This window comes from Acipenser ruthenus, chromosome 5, assembly GCF_902713425.1.
Source record: "Acipenser ruthenus chromosome 5, fAciRut3.2 maternal haplotype, whole genome shotgun sequence".
Lineage (NCBI taxonomy): Eukaryota > Metazoa > Chordata > Actinopteri > Acipenseriformes > Acipenseridae > Acipenser > Acipenser ruthenus.
The window spans coordinates 87,405,484-87,425,436 of record NC_081193.1 but is presented as its reverse complement, the minus strand read 5'-3'; the positions used below and the strand labels follow the sequence as shown (position 1 = coordinate 87,425,436).

Genomic DNA, 19,953 nt, shown 5'->3' with positions numbered 1-19,953 from the left:
TAATGTTCTTTAACCAACAGAACTACGGATATTGCTATTTGCACATCCCCACTCTGTCTACCCATTAAAAACAGCTTTCCTTTTTCGGGCCTCCCTTGTAAAACCCTGAATAGCTCTGTAATGGCTGTGCTGCTAGAATCGCACTGATCCCTCCTTGTATTTTAGTTTCTAGATGGGCAGGGATGAATAACACACGGGACAGATAATGCCATTCCTGGCTGACTTGTGAAACAGAGCCGTTCTATTTAAGCAAAGGGAATGTATCGTTATGCAAAATATAGCAATCTTTATGTTGTGCTGTGCCATGCTCTCTTGCCTGTGAATAATCATTATTCTTGTTGTGCGCAGTGATAATTGCTCCATCTTCTCCTTTGTGGACCAGCTGATGCCTGCGCAGTGTTTGACTTGTATCTTCTTTTTTCTATTCTTTCTTTATTCTTCCTCCTCCTGTGTGGTACGGCTGCAGTGTAGCTTCTTTTGTTCTCTTTCACTCTGATGGATTTTCATGTTCTGAAATCTCGTGTTTCCATGACTTCCCTCAGTAAAAGTTCTATGATAAAGAAGACTTGGGTTCATATTGTTCTTTTCCCTGGATAATATACCGGGCCTAAATCACCAAACTTTTTGAACGCACTTTCAGAGTGGTAACCAGCATCAGTACAACAGGTCTCTATCATTCTCGATCTGCAGTGAACCAATTGAAATAGGCATGGAAATGCTTTTATTTTTCAAACATTGTTGAGTGGAGTTACACACAGGGTTTAAAAAGAGTGTTGAGTGGAGTTACACACAGGATTTAAAAAGAGTGTTGAGTGGAGTTACACACAGAGTTTAAAAAGAGTGTTGAGTGGAGTTACACACGGGGTTTAAAAAGAGTGTTGAGTGGAGTGACACCCGGGGTTTAAAAAGAGTGTTGAGTGGAGTTACACACAGGATTTAAAAAGAGTGTTGAGTGGAGTTACACACAGAGTTTAAAAAGAGTGTTGAGTGGAGTTACACACAGAGTTTAAAAAGAGTGTTGAGTGGAGTTACACACAGGATTTAAAAAGAGTGTTGAGTGGAGTTACACACAGAGTTTAAAAAGAGTGTTGAGTGGAGTTACACACAGGGTTTAAAAAGAGTGTTGAGTGGAGTGACACACGGGGTTTAAAAAGATTGTTGAGTGGAGTTACACCCGGGGTTTAAAAAGAGTGTTGAGTGGAGTTACACCCAGGGTTTAAAAAGAGTGTTGAGTGGAGTTACACCCGGGGTTTAAAAAAAGTGTTGAGTGGAGTTACACACAGGGTTTAAAAAGAGTGTTGAGTGGAGTTACACACAGGGTTTAAAAAGAGTGTTGAGTGGAGTTACACACAGGGTTTAAAAAGAGTGTTGAGTGGAGTGACACCCGGGGTTTAAAAAGATTGTTGAGTGGAGTTACACCCGGGGTTTAAAAAGAGTGTTGAGTGGAGTTACACACAGAGTTTAAAAAGAGTGTTGAGTGGAGTTACACCCGGGGTTTAAAAAGAGTGTTGAGTGGAGTTACACACAGATTTTAAAAAGAGTGTTGAGTGGAGTTACACACAGGGTTTAAAAAGAGTGTTGAGTGGAGTTACACCCGGGGTTTAAAAAGAGTGTTGAGTGGAGTTACACACAGAGTTTAAAAAGAGTGTTGAGTGGAGTTACACACAGGGTTTAAAAAGAGTGTTGAGTGGAGTTACACCCGGGGTTTAAAAAGAGTGTTGAGTGGAGTTACACCCGGGGTTTAAAAAGAGTGTTGAGTGGAGTGACACCCAGGGTTTAAAAAGAGTGTTGAGTGGAGTTACACCCGGGGTTTAAAAAGAGTGTTGAGTGGAGTTACACACTGGGTTTAAAAAGAGTGTTGAGTGGAGTTACACCCGGGGTTTAAAAAGAGTGTTGAGTGGAGTTACACACAGAGTTTAAAAAGAGTGTTGAGTGGAGTTACACACAGGGTTTAAAAAGAGTGTTGAGTGGAGTTACACACAGGGTTTAAAAAGAGTGTTGAGTGGAGTTACACCCGGGGTTTAAAAAGAGTGTTGAGTGGAGTTACACACAGATTTTAAAAAGAGTGTTGAGTGGAGTTACACACAGGGTTTAAAAAGAGTGTTGAGTGGAGTTACACCCGGGGTTTAAAAAGAGTGTTGAGTGGAGTTACACACAGAGTTTAAAAAGAGTGTTGAGTGGAGTTACACACAGGGTTTAAAAAGAGTGTTGAGTGGAGTTACACCCGGGGTTTAAAAAGAGTGTTGAGTGGAGTTACACCCGGGGTTTAAAAAGAGTGTTGAGTGGAGTTACACCCGGGGTTTAAAAAGAGTGTTGAGTGGAGTTACACCCGGGGTTTAAAAAGAGTGTTGAGTGGAGTTACACACAGAGTTTAAAAAGAGTGTTGAGTGGAGTTACACACAGGGTTTAAAAAGAGTGTTGAGTGGAGTTACACCCGGGGTTTAAAAAGAGTGTTGAGTGGAGTTACACCCGGGGTTTAAAAAGAGTGTTGAGTGGAGTTACACCCGGGGTTTAAAAAGAGTGTTGAGTGGAGTTACACCCAGGGTTTAAAAAGAGTGTTGAGTGGAGTTACACCCGGGGTTTAAAAAGAGTGTTGAGTGGAGTTACACACAGAGTTTAAAAAGAGTGTTGAGTGGAGTTGCACCCGGGGTTTAAAAAGAGTGTTGAGTGGAGTTACACACAGGGTTTAAAAAGAGTGTTGAGTGGAGTTACACACAGGATTTAAAAAGAGTGTTGAGTGGAGTTACACACGGGGTTTAAAAAGAGTGTTGAGTGGGCTTCAGAACCTTGTGGTCACAAAGAGGCACATGGTGTGCTGCAAAGATAGCAATGCTGTTTAAAGAGAATAATAAAGTGCTTGGATTAAAGAGTAATCACGTTATTCCAACCTATTCCAACCTTTTTCCAAACTTTTTCCAAAACTTGGAAAGGGCAAATGTTGGGTTAGACTATTTACCTTGTCAAAAATAACAAGGCAGCGACACAAAAGCTGTTTACAATATGATAAAAACGGCACTGTCTGTTTTAAAGTGCTGTCGCAGTATCAGCAGTGCAAGTCCCATGTCCCGCGTACTCCCAGCGCTGCAGATGTTACAATGTCTCATTCAGTGGGCTGATGGAACCTGATGGGATTTATAATGCTGCGGTGAGATACTGTGTACCTTTGACTGTGAGAATAAGCCCTATAGTAGACTGATTAATATCAGGATATATTCTGGGCATGTTTTTTTACATCGGTAACGCTTCAGTGTGTATCATGCAAGCATTGGACAAAAAAAGGAAACCTACAATATGTAGCACACACTTGTGTGTAATTGTCCCTCATGTGATTAATGTATTATGCTAACAGTATCCCTGTATTGTGTAAGATATGAAAGCTGCATCACCCCTTTGCAAGTCAGTTTGTGTTTGTTAGGGTGCTTTTGTACTCAGGACAGCACACTGTACTCAGGACAGCACACAATACTGATGTTTCACAAGGAAAGTAAAAGCCATGGCAACTCTTTCAGCATTACATGTGCTCCTTATCTGTAGTTATTCACACGTTACTTGCAGGTACATAGTGTAGTATTTCCAATAGCTTGGCTTATATATTTAGAACAGTCTTTGTTTATTGGGTCTTATTTGTGATTTATTGATAAACAAGAAACGAACAGTTCCCATGGTTCAATTGTCGTATCGTATCATATCTTATACAGTAGTGTAGCTTCGATTCGCATATGAAATCAAACCACTGAAAATCTTGTAAAGTTGTTAAAATTGGCAGTTTAATGAACACACAGCCACACATGGTAAAATGCATTAGACTTTTTACAAGTTGTTTAAGATGCCTAATTAAAGCACAAAGTGGTCTAACATTTTCACATATTGTTTCTATATCACTTGAGCTGTTCTAATAAATGTGCACACTACTATATGTGTATATCAAATTCCAGGCACACACACACACACACACACACATATATATATATATATATATATATATATATATATATATATATATATATATATGTGTATTTATAAAACGCTGTGAATTTCATTGTTGTAAAAAGTATCCCTATATCAAAGTACACTGTGTTTCGTTGTACCTCTTCTCCAAGTGAACTGTATGCCTTTGTAGCATGCAGGGTTTATCAGCGCATAATCTAGTACAAAATAAACGACTTCAACATATCAATCCTGGAACTTCACATGCCGACAGGGATTTCACTTCCCGGGGAAGTGATAATGACAGCCTTTTAATTTCCCCTCGCATATGTAAAGTGTGGTGTGTCAACGTGCTTAGTGGATAATGGATCATGTAAGGTCAGTGAGAGCCATCACGGTTACAGCTATTACTCCCTCCTTTGATAGGGGTGCTCAACGGAATAAGATTGTCACACTTTCTCTGATAGTCACGGCTCTGACAGACAGCTAAAAGCCTCTCCATGTAAAGGATGTTATTTCATAGAAGCCACCCATGCTGGATTATCCTCCTTTTCGCTTTAAACTTCTGCCAGCGAGTAGCAAGAGCAGGAGCAGAAGCACAACGAGACAAAACAAAATCGCCTCTTACCCCAGGGGTGGGGAAGTGCTGGCCGAGCAAGCTTTGTCCACAGCTTTCACTTTGATTAGTCAGTTGCGAGGGAAATTCACTTAGGCTGAGAGGTAAATTTAATACCAGTTGTGCCCATGCTGTTCAGATCACAACCGTTTTCTCATAATGCCACTTAATTCTCTGGGAAGCGGAAAGGTAAATCAGTGACTGTCCAGCTAAGGTGTCATAATGCATTAAGACTGGGGCTCACCACAGGGGATAATAGTTGTGATTGCTGTTGATTCATGTCTCTGTAAAGTACCTCATGTAAAATAAGTGACATTTAAAAGGCATCAAGTAGTGAGAAGAGGTTAGAGAAGAGGGAAAGAAGAAGTAGTACTAATGTTTGCACCTGGATTTAAAGTCCCTTTCTCACGCAGGGAGAGTGCTAGAAAATGATAACTCATTGTGTCACGGCTGACCTACAGTGCTAAGCTTTTAACTTCTCCTAGTCTTTTGCCTTTTTACTTTTGCGGGCGAATATGCTCTGCAAAAATTGCTTCTGGGAAACACTCCAAACGCTGTGCCGAAATTATTTCAGATTTCATTTATCCCACCGAAATAGGCCCCAAGATGTCATTCCACTCAATTTAGAAAAAGAAACAAAAAAGAAAAAAAGAAATGCTTAGGGCTACTGGTATTAGTCACTAGTGGTATAAAACAAAATGTCAGCCACGGCTACCTCAGGCTGAATACATTTTTAAAGGGAGAATCAAATTCCAGTTTACAGCAAGCATATGCTTCGTTTGAGGCCTGGTTGTTTTTGTTTTACGGAACAGACACTGATAAACAGCCCTTGTCTTCCTAGCGCGTTCTCTCCATGGCTTTCAGGTCGTTCAGCCAGGATTTCCCTTGTCTTTCCAGCGCGTTCTCTCCATGGCTTTCAGGTCGTTCAGCCAGGATTTACCTTGTCTTCCTAGCGCGTTCTCTCCATGGTTTTCAGGTCGTTCAGCCAGGATTTACCTTGTCTTTCCAGCGCGTTCTCTCCATGGTTTTCAGGTCGTTCAGCCAGGATTTACCTTGTCTTTCCAGCGCGTTCTCTCCATGGCTTTCAGGTCGTTAAGCCAGGATTTACCTTGTCTTTCCAGCGCGTTCTCTCCATGGCTTTCAGGTCGTTCAGCCAGGATTTACCTTGTCTTTCAGGCGCGTTCTCTCCATGGTTTTCAGGTCGTTCAGCCAGGATTTACCTTGTCTTTCAGGCGCGTTCTCTCCATGGCTTTCAGGTCGTTCAGCCAGGATTTACCTTGTCTTTCCAGCGCGTTCTCTCCATGGTTTTCAGGTCGTTCAGCCGGGATTTACCTTGTCTTTCCAGTGTGTTCTCTCCATGGTTTTCAGGTCGTTCAGCCAGGATTTACCTTGTCTTTCAGGCGCGTTCTCTCCATGGCTTTCAGGTCGTTCAGCCAGGATTTACCTTGTCTTTCCAGTGTGTTCTCTCCATGGCTTTCAGGTCGTTCAGCCAGGATTTACCTTGTCTTTCCAGTGTGTTCTCTCCATGGTTTTCAGGTCGTTCAGCCAGGATTTACCTTGTCTTCCTAGCGCGTTCTCTCCATGGCTTTCAGGTCGTTCAGCCAGGATTTACCTTGTCTTTCCAGCGCATTCTCTCCATGGCTTTCAGGTCGTTAAGCCAGGATTTAACTTGTCTTTCAGGCGCGTTCTCTCCATGGTTTTCAGGTCGTTCAGCCAGGATTTACCTTGTCTTTCCAGTGTGTTCTCTCCATGGCTTTCAGGTCGTTCAGCCAGGATTTACCTTGTCTTTCCAGTGTGTTCTCTCCATGGCTTTCAGGTCGTTCAGCCAGGATTTACCTTGTCTTTCCAGTGTGTTCTCTCCATGGTTTTCAGGTCGTTCAGCCAGGATTTACCTTGTCTTTCCAGTGTGTTCTCTCCATGGTTTTCAGGTCGTTCAGCCAGGATTTACCTTGTCTTTCCAGCGCGTTCTCTCCATGGCTTTCAGGTCGTCCAGCCAGGATTTACCTTGTCTTTCCAGCGCATTCTCTCCATGGCTTTCAGGTCGTTAAGCCAGGATTTACCTTGTCTTTCCAGTGCGTTCTCTCCATGGTTTTCAGGTCGTTAAGCCAGGATTTACCTTGTCTTTCAGGCGCGTTCTCTCCATGGTTTTCAGGTCGTTCAGCCAGGATTTACCTTGTCTTTCCAGTGTGTTCTCTCCATGGCTTTCAGGTTGTCCAGCCAGGATTTACCTTGTCTTTCAGGCGCGTTCTCTCCATGGTTTTCAGGTCATTCGGCCAGGATTTACCTTGTCTTCCTAGCGCGTTCTCTCCATGGCTTTCAGGTCGTTCAGCCAGGATTTACCTTGTCTTTCAGGCGCGTTCTCTCCATGGCTTTCAGGTTGTTCAGCCAGGATTTACCTTGTCTTCCTAGCGCGTTCTCTCCATGGTTTTCAGGTCGTTCAGCCAGGATTTACTTTGTCTTTCCAGCGCGTTCTCTCCATGGTTTTCAGGTCGTTCAGCCAGGATTTACCTTGTCTTTCCAGCGCGTTCTCTCCATGGCTTTCAGGTCGTCCAGCCAGGATTTACCTTGTCTTTCCAGCGCATTCTCTCCATGGCTTTCAGGTCGTTAAGCCAGGATTTACCTTGTCTTTCCAGTGCGTTCTCTCCATGGTTTTCAGGTCGTTAAGCCAGGATTTACCTTGTCTTTCAGGCGCGTTCTCTCCATGGTTTTCAGGTCGTTCAGCCAGGATTTACCTTGTCTTTCCAGCGCGTTCTCTCCATGGCTTTCAGGTCGTTAAGCCAGGATTTACCTTGTCTTTCCAGTGTGTTCTCTCCATGGTTTTCAGGTCGTTAAGCCAGGATTTACCTTGTCTTTCCAGCGCGTTCTCTCCATGGTTTTCAGGTCGTTCAGCCAGGATTTACTTTGTCTTTCCAGCGCGTTCTCTCCATGGCTTTCAGGTTGTTCAGCCAGGATTTACCTTGTCTTCCTAGCGCGTTCTCTCCATGGTTTTCAGGTCGTTCAGCCAGGATTTACTTTGTCTTTCCAGCGCGTTCTCTCCATGGTTTTCAGGTCGTTCAGCCAGGATTTACCTTGTCTTTCCAGCGCGTTCTCTCCATGGCTTTCAGGTCGTTAAGCCAGGATTTACCTTGTCTTTCCAGTGTGTTCTCTCCATGGCTTTCAGGTCGTTAAGCCAGGATTTACCCAACAGCTGATCCTCCAACCACTGTTAGCTGATAAGAAAGAAAAAGTGACAAAAACTAAATCTGAGCAAGCCTTCTCTGTGTGCTAATGCTGATTTTAACCTTCTTAATGAACCGCTTCGCCAAAGTTAGATGACAACCTAATCCATGTTTGCACAAGCAGGGGGCTTCAGTAGCCACGAATAATGATTTAGCAGAGGACTGCAGTGAGGAAACGCAGATACAGATAGAACACGTTCATGCAAAGTGGGGAATGCTTGTTTGGTGGTGGTTGCATGCAGAATTAATATTATATACTGTATATATATATATATATATATATATATATATATACATATACAATATATATTATTTAGGATTGTTAGTCCAAAGTTATCATGCATTTTAGATCAAATATGTATTTAAAAATAGTAGTCTATTGTAGTCTCTAAACATGAAATAATAATAATAAAAAAGGTTGCTGCATGGTTTTCACAAAGTGAAAGTAAAGGACCTTTGTCTTGCAGATTATTATATATTTTTTCCCCTATCCCTTCATTCACTTAGGTACACATTCAACTTGTGAACTGGATGGAAAATCCCTGTTCTGACCTCACACGTTACAAAGTTTAAGACTGCATGAATATTCATTGTTTTGCTTATCTTTAAGCGACAGGATCTTGAGGGATAAATTATCTCTGTCATAAAAGCTATTCCCCCTCTTGCTTTTCTAGTTCCCAGATAGGTATCTGTCCTAACTCTCTGGTGCACTCCACAGTGCATGGACTTTGTTCACTGTTCTCTCCCCGCTGTGGGTTCTGAGGCTTGGCTTTGAGATGTCCATAATATGAAAGGGTTTGAAAACTGTATTGCATTGTGTTTCATTCTGCCTATGTGATAGAACTCACCAACGTTTTTTGGTGATGCATTTTGGGATATCTGCACACAATGAAGATTCAGGACATAACCTCTGTTTATCCCATTAAACATTTCTAAATCATCTGCTGTTCAAGAATTCCCAAAAGTCAGTGATTGTCCACCTCTTCTAAGCAATTAAACCATGTTTAGAATTAACAATTTAATTGACTGTGGTATCATTTATGGATTTGCAGTTATTGAAGAATTTGTTTTCCGTCGAATTTAAAAATGAATCAATTAAAAGATCAGAGGATGAAGTGATACATTGTTTTTTTTGTTTTTTGTTTTTTCTTAAATTTGGAGTCGCCAATTATTTTTCAGATTTTTCTCCTCAATTTGAAATGCCCAATTATTTTTATTTCAACCCGGCCCACCGCGGCCAACCCCCACGCTGACTCAGGAGAGACGAAGAAGGACACACGCGTCCTCTGAAATGTGCGCCATCATCCGTCCACTTCTTTCCACTCTGCAGACCCGCTATGCAGCCACCTCAGAGCTACAGCATCGGAGGATCACACAGCTCTGGGTAACTTACAGGCAGGCCCGCAGGAGCCCGGCCAGCACAGGGGTCGCTGGTGCGCGGTGAGCCGAGGGCATCCTGGCCAACCTAAGCCCTCCCCCACCCGGGCGACGCTCGGCCAATTGTGCGCCGCCACCTGGGAGCACCTGTCCACGGTTGGCAGTGGAATAGTCTGGACTCGAACCAGCGACCTCCAGGCTATAGGGCGCATCCTGCACTCCACGAGGAGTCCCTTTACCGGATGCGCCACTCGGGAGCCAAGTCATACATTGTTTTAACATGGAATAATCCCAAGCTGTCCCTTAAACTAATTTGTAATCACTGAGCCTATTTCCCTTAAGGGGTGACCGGCCGGTGCCTCCTCCCAACTCCCTGTACCTGAGATGCCTTGCCGTCTCCTGTATTTCAAGTTACAAATATATAATATCCGTTTTATAAAATACATCACAATCAAAATAACCAAGTCCTGTCTCTGTGCATGTCCCAGTAAGCTGCTGCAACGACGCCCCAACAGACAGCCCTCATGTAGTATTAAATGTGAATGACTAAGCGTGCAAGCTTAGTTATTCCCTGAGGAATCTGTGTTCCTTGCAAGTGGACATACAGCCCCCCTTCGGAGCTGTGGAGAAGACTAGCCCTCTACTCACCCACACCGTTTCAACCATTTGAATATGAAGAGACCTACAAACCTGTCACCACCCACCAGCACTGAGTTCATTGAAGGGCTGCATTTGCTTTCCATTCACAATAATTACTATTAAGACAATTATTCACACACTTCCCAGGAAAGACCCAGATTGATTTTCCTTTTCTTTTCCTCTGCTTAATTTGACTCTTTATTTAGCAGTTTATAATGACAGCCTGTGCTTGGCGATCAGCTGTTGGGTCAGTATTGGGTCAGATGGCTGTTGTCTCCTGTTTTATCCTAAAGCAGTTATCCGAGTGGGTAATCACTACAACAGGACGTGTGTCAGATTCATATAGCTTTCTACAGTGTATGTCATTCAGAAACATTACCAAATAACTAGACAGTCGGCCTACATTTTGTATGTCATAAAATATGTTATGAAATATTCTGCAGCAGTAACACAACTGAGCTTTTTACACGTTTTAGCCGCTGTTCAACCTGCAACTACCGAATGCACCTCTGTAATTAACACCAGTCGTTTTTTATTTGCTGAAGACACCAGCGCACAAACAATCTGTTCGAAGCCATTTTGTTTGAACCAACGGGCAGACAGTTGGACCCCCCCCTCCTCCCCCTCTCTTTTTCTTTCTTAATTGTTTATATACATTAACATTCTCCAAATAGACAGAATCCAGGTGACAGGACTGTAATTTGAAAGCCCGCTAGAAGAGCAATAAGCAATTTAAGCTGTGCTGAACCGTAATCTTAGGTTGTCAAAAAGAAAGCCATTCTCCCTATGCTAATCAATCAATGTATCACCCACCCCGTTCATCTGCTGCGCTTAGCATATATCCCCAGGTCTGATATATCTATTAACTGCCCTTCAGGCAGCCAGGCTTGCGGATGATGACATTCCTTGTATCTTGGCATTTGAAGGCAGATAACTAAGCTATCAGAGCCTGGGATAAACACTAGTGTAAAGATTTCAGTACAAAGACAATGCAGTAGTCCTGCACAGATCAGCTGCTCATTATACCGGCCAGACGCCTTCATACAAAAACGTGTTTACCCAGGGAGAAAGCCCTGTTATCTTCCAGAAGCACATTATTTATTTAAAAAAAAAAAATACATATATATTATATTTTGGAAGGTGGTGGGCGGTGAGCAGGGCTCATAATAACAGCAGAATCGTAATAATATGTATACATATACAAATATGGTCAAAATGCTATTGTTTCTAATATTACAAAGCTATACTAGATGTCTAAATGTATAGTTTTTTTTTATATGGAGGCATTTTCCACAGTAGGCTAATTGTCTTTACTGGTATTGCTGTTTCAGTATTACTGTACAATAAACATATATCTGATGTTTTTTTTGTAACAATTTGCATGTGAACAAACGCAGGGACATACAAAAGATGCATGTCTTAGGAAAGCACTGATTGGTTTGCACTGGAGAGCTTAACATTGAGTTGATTTCTGTACGTTCTTAAAGTTAATAATGATGTTTTGATTCTCGCTCCCTGTCTGAAGATTGAATTTCTTCAAGCCGCCAGGACTCCCTGCTGTTGTGTGAGTTGGGAGTAAGCAATGATAAACACTCCAATGTGTTGCTGACGGGTTATACTTCAGCTAGTTGATACTGTATTGCAGTGCGCATGGGGAAACAAAGGCCCTTTTATGTAGAACTAAGTGGTGGAGTCCAAATAACAAACAACTGGTATAATAAAGCAATGTGTGAAGCAAACTGTAATTAAAAAACACGGCCAGCGTTTTGAATCCCATGTCTCGCGAGGTATTCTGGGTTCTAGTGTGACACTGAAATGACACATTCCCGCACAGGAGGGAAAGGAGTCGGAGAAGTTAATGGACTCCTTCACCATGGTCAAATTGAAAAAAAAAACCAATGTCAATAGACTTGCAGGAAAGAGAGGCCCTGATTATCACCCCTTTATAGGTCCCAATCTACTGTCCCCTGACACCATGCTGGGGAGTCTGGAGTGGAGCTCTGGTCCTAAGGGAAGTAGCCTCTACTGAGCCTGCACCCTCCCCACTGCAAGCACTGCCCCACCGGATAGTTACTGGTGGCCTCTCATCTCAACTGTTCTTAGCATCTGATATCGGATGAGATCACACTCCAAGTTGGTGTGGCTGCAGGCTACGAATACTGTTTTATTAGTGTCTTGGGTTTCATTTCATTTCAATAGCTAATCTCAAGTTGAAGTAAAGTAGCAGTCAGCCTGGACAGATTGCCAGTTGATCATGGCGAAATGCTACCTTATCCATTATTGGATCTGAAATGGAGGAGGCTTAAGAATGATCTGACTTTTTAGTTAATGTGCAAATCATGGGAAAGCTTTGGGGTTCAGGTCAGGATCCAAGGGCTGGTGTCAGTATCATGTTGAGGTTTACTGCCTTAGCCTGCATCTCACTTCAAACACTACCCCATATACCCTGCCCCAGTGTACTCCTTCCCTTCCCTTCCTTCACTAGAGAACTGTTCTGTATGCTTCTGAATTACTTGAAATGAAAGTACATAGCGCAAACACAATATTTCCAGCCAATCTTAACCAATTTGTATTGCCATCCTATTGTACAGTAGATCTAACATTTTTCTAAATGAAGCACACATTGTATGAATTGAATTTTTGAATGGTGTTTTATTTGAAGCTATTACTGAAGAAAATGTATCGAATCGCTCCTTACAGAAACGAAAAGACTAAACATTGTGAATTGAAGTCAGGAACTCATTTTCAGTATCTTCAGTGCTGGCTGCATCCCTTCATGACGGGAAGTGCAGCACAGAAAATAATGCATCATAAAAATCAAGGTTCACGTTTAGCATAACGTATGCATCTGTCATTTAGGAATATGTGATGACATCTATGAAGTATTGGTAATTCATATTACAAAACATTTACTGGAATCCGTTTGCTACCTCACTGTACTTTAAACGTACAGGTATTTATTTATTTATTTACTTGTTTGAAAAATAAGTATGATCCTGGTGATCAGTATGGCTGCTATTTGATTTACTTTTCAAAGTTTTCTTTTCCTGGCTAGTACAACTGATTAAGAAGAGATAGCATCCCTTGCCTGTCCTGTCCGGTCCTGACTCCCCTGTCCTGTCCTCTCCTCTGCTGTGCTGTGCATTTAAATTCAGATTAAACCCAGCTGTTCTTCCAGTGAGGGCACTTAGTTTTAATGTTGTCTCCTTACAGCACCAGGAAATCCATGGTGGCCACTTACAGTACAATAACCCGTCTGAACGAACATGCCTGTTTGTTTGCTGTTAGCACAGTGTTTCTCATTATAAAGAAAACATACATTAGGTCTGAAGGGTGCTTAACTATTCCCTGTGTGACAACTAGCTTTAACCCCTCCCCTCTCCCCACTCCTCTCCCGATGGAATTAATTCACAGGTGCATGCTAGCGAGCAGGCCTCGAATGGTTACATTGGCTGCTGTTTCCAGAGCTCTGCAAATGTTGGGTCTCATTATCATTATCAAATGAATTAACCCGTTCGTCTACCTCTGTTACTGTTCAGTTCGCTCCATTACAATTTTTGGGATGTATTCTCGTGTTGATTGTGGTCATGAAACTCATTCTAGATTGTTGTAGAAGTTGAAGGATTTGTGATGGGGTTTAGTCTTTTTAAAAACAAGCAATCTTTCTTATTACATTACTGCTGATTGGTTTGAACTATGATAATCCTTTTATATTTCATCGGCTTTATAGGTTGATTTATCTTTGGTGACTGAATTGTCCTGCATAATAATATTGCATGTACGTACGTATGTATGTGTGTGTATGTATGTATGTATGTATGTATGTATGATGAGTTATTAAAAGGAAGCATTTAATCCCTTGCTATAGCTAGTTTTATCTTTCTTAGTCAGGTATTTTTGCATTAAATCACTAAGCTACATCCCCCGTAAACACACACACTACACAAAATATATGTAGAAGAAAACAATTGCATATTACTTTGAATGCAAAATAAAAAGCCCTACTTTGACGCGTTATCAATAAACATGAATACATCCTTGTTTAGCTAATCCTGGCGAGCACGTAGCCGGGGCTGGCTGTGTGAGGATGACCCAGGATCTGCACAGAGAGCTGCGGATGGGTACATTTAAGCTGCTTATTATATTGACGGCTTTTTCTTTGTTTTCCTTTTTTTTTTAACTCCTCAACCACAAAATGAAAAAATGAAAAACAGCAGCTGAGCTCCCTCAATCAAAACTCCAAGCAGCCAGAAGTTTATTGAAATGAGCGTTTATTTCTTCCAGTGCCAAAATGTATACACAAAACAATGGAAGCATTATGGCACTTTTATTACTTAACTAAACAGGGACTACTGACAGTAACTGATAAGCATGTCTGCCTGTTACAATCGTTAATCGTTCTCTGGAATTGGGAGCTTTTGTGTTTTGACTTCTCAGTGCATGGTTTACATTTATAAGTAGCAAAATTATACTTGTAAAGCGTGCTGCTCGGTTAAAGAGAGGCTGAGGCAGCAGTGCTGTGGAAGACATCTCTGTCTGCTTTTAGAGCGGTTCTGAGCACTTGCCTGCTGTGCTGTTAAAGGGATGCCCAGAACACACCTGTTCCTGATAAGAGCCTCTTGCCACTGCAGAAGAAGCGACAGAGAAGCACCAATACACTCACGGGCTGACCTGTGACCAGCAGTCAGGGATGAAAAGCAGGATTACCAGCTGATCATTCTGCAATGCAGCTATTATCTGCATTTCCACCTGAGCAAAATGTTCTGGAAATCGTATTCAGTCGTTTCTTATTCATCATACTTTAGATCAGATCAGATTAAGAAATCGCGTGTGGGGTGTCTCTTATTGTATAAGAGATGTCATTGTGCAGTTTGCGTGAGAGGACCACGAAGCGAGGCTCGCCCCCCCTGCCCTGGTCCTGAAATGGTTCAGCCCAGAATCAACTGCCCCTGAATCCCTACAAGTGCTGTGTCGTGGTGAGACTATTTATTAAAACCAGTACAGTACCAGTACAGTATACAGTACATCAGTACACAGGATAAGATATACTAGAATGATGGCAAACAATTAACTGTGATTGGTTGATTTCTCAGATGTGATTTATAATTGAGTCACGGGGGGGGGGGGTATCATAATTCCATGAAATAATCAATTAGAAGAAGAATTAAAAAAACAACTCCAGCATCTTAGAATAATGCTAAAGTTTATGTAGCAACAACAGTATATATAAATAATATTATTTTTTTAAAAGGAGGAATAACTGCAGTGTACAAAAGTGAAAAATAAATTGATGGGCACAGAAAGGTTTAAATGATTAAAAGATATTTTACTTCGGACAAAAGCCCTTCTTCAGCTGTGCAGAAAGAAAATAAAGTTTTTTTTTTTTTTTTTTTAAGAATTATATATATATATATAGCTCAAAGAGCCAGCTACACAGTATATATTCTGCTCATATTCTAGAAAAGAGATTTTAATAGGTCATATTTTCCTTCAGTCCAGTCAAGGTTTTCCTTTACCAACTTTGGTGTTTCTTCTTATTTATTTATTTATTTATTTATTTATTATTATTTATGTATGTATGTATTTATTTTGTCTTGCAGGTGTGTGGCCATCAGAAGAAGTGTTGGCCTACTACTGCCTGAAAACCCCCGATGTGTTTAGGTAACTGCTCGTTGCGTCAGCAGCTTGTGCCGGTCCCTGCTGACTGCTGAGAGGAGGTCAGGGTTAGTCCTGCTCCTGCCGCTGAGCTCTTCACCAGCAGCAGCACCGCCTCTGGGTGCAAATACTGCCGAGCAAGCTCCTGGCTGAGGTGAAAGGCACCCAGCACTCAAGGCTCTGTGCTCTTTGATTTCCTTTAAGGGAAAGCATTGATCGGGCAGTATTCATCCTGAAGGTCAGCCAAGCACTTGCTGTAAAAGGTCAAGTTTAAGAAAAAAGAGAGAGAGAGAGAGAGAGAGAGAGAGAGAGAGAGAGAGAGGGAGGTGTGGAATGGCATTTTGTGTGTGTTTGTCAGTGTTCATTTGTGCATTCCAATATTTTCTTCCGTTATGTGGAAATGTAAACTGTGGTAAAAAAAAAAAAAGAAAAATCTTTTCTTTAAAAAACAAAATAGGAAAAATACATAAATGAATGAAACCAAAGCTCCCGGGTAGAGGTGCTGCTGTACACCACACACAGTGGGAATAGCTCCCGGGTAGAGGCGCTGCTGTACACCACACACAGTGGGAATAGCTCCCGAGTAGAGGCGCTGCTGTACACCACACACAGTGGGAATAGCTCCCGAGTAGAGGTGCTGCTGTACACCACACACAGTGGGAATAGCTCCCGAGTAGAGGCGCTGCTGTACACCACACACAGTGGGAATAGCTCCCGGGTAGAGGTGCTTCTGTACACCACACACATTGGGAATAGCTCCCGAGTAGAGGCGCTGCTGTACACCACACACAGTGGGAATAGCTCCCGGGTAGAGGTGCTGCTGTACACCACACACAGTGGGAATAGCTCCCGAGTAGAGGCGCTGCTGTACACCACACACAGTGGGAATAGCTCCCGGGTAGAGGCGCTGCTGTACACCACACACAGTGGGAATAGCTCCCGGGTAGAGGTGCTGCTGTACACCACACACAGTGGGAATAGCTCCCGAGTAGAGGCGCTGCTGTACACCACACACAGTGGGAATAGCTCCCGGGTAGAGGTGCTGCTGTACACCACACACAGTAGGAATAGCTCCCGGGTAGAGGCGCTGCTGTACACCACACACAGTGGGAATAGCTCCCGGGTAGAGGCGCTGCTGTACACCACACACAGTGGGAATAGCTCCCGAGTAGAGGTGCTGCTGTACACCACACACAGTGGGAATAGCTCCCTGGTAGAGGCGCTGCTGTACACCACACACAGTGGGAATAGCTCCCGGGTGGAGGCGCTGCTGTACACCACACACAGTGGGAATAGCTCCCGGGTAGAGGCGCTGCTGTACACCACACACAGTGGGAATAGCTCCCGAGTAGAGGTGCTGCTGTACACCACACACAGTGGGAATAGCTCCCTGGTAGAGGCGCTGCTGTACACCACACACAGTGGGAATAGCTCCCGGGTGGAGGCGCTGCTGTACACCACACACAGTGGGAATAGCTCCCGGGTAGAGGTGCTGCTGTACACCACACACAGATGCAAGCTGTTCTATAACTCTGTTACTGTTTCTACTTCTTTATAGTTAATAGTAACACGTTCGACTGGTGCCGCAGGTCTGTTTTTTTTAAGCAGATGACATCAGCTCAATATCCTGCTTCATAGCAGATATAACAATAGGTTACGGATGTAACCTCAGTTCCCTGAAAGAGAAGATGACCAACAACCAATACTTTTGGGATATGCCTGCCACAGGTTGTATTGAACCCGCAAATGCCTTTCAATACTTTTGGGAAAGTATATCAAAGCCATCGCGAGGGAGTGTGAACGGACAGCATACGAGGGACACCTTGCTACTGCCAACTAGTGTTGATGGTGTGAGCGTACAACCTCAAGGACCCTTGTGCTTAATGAAGGTGCAGAGGGATCTACCACATTAAGCTGGCAGAACCTGGTGAACGTAGGCGGAGTAGCCCAGTTAGCTGCATTACAGATATCAGTCAATGATGCACCTCGAAAGAGGGCCCATGACGTAGTCACACCTCTGGTAGAGTGTGCGGCCACCCTCCCAGGTGGCGTTATGCTGGCATTAGTATACGCAGTCGCAACTGTGTCCACAATCCAGTGGGACAGTCGCTGCTTCGAGAGGGCTTGACCCAGGGTCCTTTCACCATGACAGACGAAGAGTTGGAAGCCGGATATCTGTAGCAACGTACCCGAAACCAAGCATAGCTCTGAAGCTAGCAATTCAGGAATAGCTACAGATTGTAGCATGCCATCCAGGTAGACCTGCGCCTCAGCGGCATACGCCTTTTTGAGGTGGACTTCTGTGATTCTGCATTGACCGTTAGGGCATACAGGATCCTTGGCCAGGCCTCCCACTGGAAGGGCTCACACCAAAGTCGCTATGGTGGAGTCCATCGGCGGAAACTGTGCTAGCCCCAGCGCTTCTGCACCTTCCAAGGTGGCCAGAGGGGCTAGGCCGAGCGCAGCAAATGTGCGAGCCGAGGCCGCCCAGAGTACTCGACTCAACAGCGGGTCCCGCTGAAAGATACGTCTCTTTTTTATTTATTGTTTTCATTTTTCGAAGCTGCCAAGACGAGGGAAAAATAGAAAAACACAGGCAGCAAGCTGCAAGGTTAGTAGACGCAGACTACAGTCACTATGCGATGCAGGCTGTTGAAATTATATTTTTTATATTTTTTAAAAACAGCGCACAGTTACGTGGCATATCTAAAAAAAGAGAATGAATGAATCCGAGTCACAATCTCACTCCCGACCTGTGAGGGCGCTGTGTAACAGGGACAGTGTGCCCCGGACTGGATGGTTTGACAGTTCATTCCAGGGTCAGTTGGAAGTCGGCTATCAAGAAGGGGGCAGAGCCACAATACCAGAAGTTATCGCCCTAATACCGTAGGCGATGTGTCAGTCTTTGATTGAAGGAGACGTGATTGCACTCGCTACCAAAGGGGGCGTGACTGAAGGTATATCAGGGTGTGTGGCGGAGCGATCTGTTCCTCTGTTATGGTTACGGAAACGACCTGGAGGAGTAAAAAGGAAACCATGAGTGTTTAGTGTTGTACTGTTTGTCTATTAACTGTTCGTGTTTGTCATTTGTAGACAGCTAAATATCCGGGAGCTGTCACTGATAAGCCAGCATCAAACCCGGACTGCACTGCACCACTGTTAAGCACTTGTATCGTATTCACAACACCACTTGCACCCGGCGCACTCACTGTTGGACTGGTGATCGTGTAGGTGTTTTAAAGTGTGTTTGTCATTATTATTTCAGGACTGAACCCCGTGGTTTTGACTTGCTGTACACATCATTGTGTTTAGTCAGTCTCATTATTTAAAAGCTAGTAGTAAAGCTTTGTTTTCATCACTGAACTGTTGTTGGACTGTTGATCCTAATCACTGCATCACCGCTACACCTGGGCACTGCAAACCACTTTGCCACAGAACTCCAGAAAACTTGTAAAGAAAAAGCTCTTTTAAAAGAGTCAATCACACAACTGGAAAAGGTTAGTATATACCTACCTTACTTACCTGGTTGTGAGAAGCAAAAGAGAACGAGATCTCCGCATAGTGGCTATTTAATCCCTCGGTGGGATGGACCGAGGAAATCTCTTCACGGAGGGGACTATTGGCAGCTTTGATATAAAATGCTTAGTGAATATCTGACCTGTGGCAGGCATAACCCAAAAGTATTGGTTGTTGGTCATCTTCGAATTGAAAAGGAACACAATTGGACGGATTTATCAAGGTAGTAACACACTCATTTGCACCATTTATTTATGAAAGTAAAAAAGCTGTTATTGGTACAAAAGTAGGCTGGGTCACACAGGCACATGGTTGAGAAGTTTCGCTCAAGGTAATCTTCTGAGTTGCTACTGGATGTTTAACTTTGACATTTTCATTTTCACCAAAAAATTACTCCAATTGTGTTTTGGTATGAGTGCCTTGATAATCCATATTGTAAAGCAGGTGCACAGTTTTAAACAAATAAAAAAAATACACAACCATTTAAAACCAGACACAAACAATAGTAATGCTGACTGCTTCACCAAAAACATGAAATAATGAGCTGCTAAAACTGTGTGCTAGATTTCTCCCGGCTCACTTAGGCAGCCTTTGAATTATTGAATTATTTTTTTCTACAGACGCATGACACCAGTCCAATGTAAGGTACTAATAATGTGATGTGTCCTTAGCCACCTCTCTCTCTCCCCCCTTCCTCTCCCTCTCTCTCTCTCTCTCTCTCTCTCTCTCTCTCTCTCCCCCTGCCTCTCTCTCTCTCTCTCTCCCTCCCCCTGCCTCTCTCTCTCTCTCTCTCTCTCTCTCTCTCTCTCTCTCTCTCTCTCTCTCTCTCTCTCCTCTCTCTCTGTCTTTGTTCTCCCCTACACAATCTGGCCCCACCAGAAAGAAAGAATGAAAGAAAGCATCACTGACAAAGAAGTAGAAAGACGAAGCAGAAACAAAAAAAAAGAAAAATGAGGCCTTCTCAGATTGTTGCCAGCTCGCGGTGTACATGTTGAAGCGAGTGCT

The 19,953-nt window shown here is 43.2% G+C and overlaps 1 protein-coding gene across 1 annotated transcript in view; it reads left to right on the top strand.

The window, feature by feature from the left end:
• The window catches only part of camkmt (calmodulin-lysine N-methyltransferase), a 164,728-nt gene that overhangs the window by 93,141 nt on the left and 51,634 nt on the right, over positions 1-19,953 (top strand). The window contains exon 4 of the mRNA XM_034005550.3: positions 15,378-15,438. Coding sequence (XP_033861441.2) covers positions 15,378-15,438 — 61 coding nt within the window. The remainder of the gene's footprint in view (positions 1-15,377; positions 15,439-19,953) is intronic.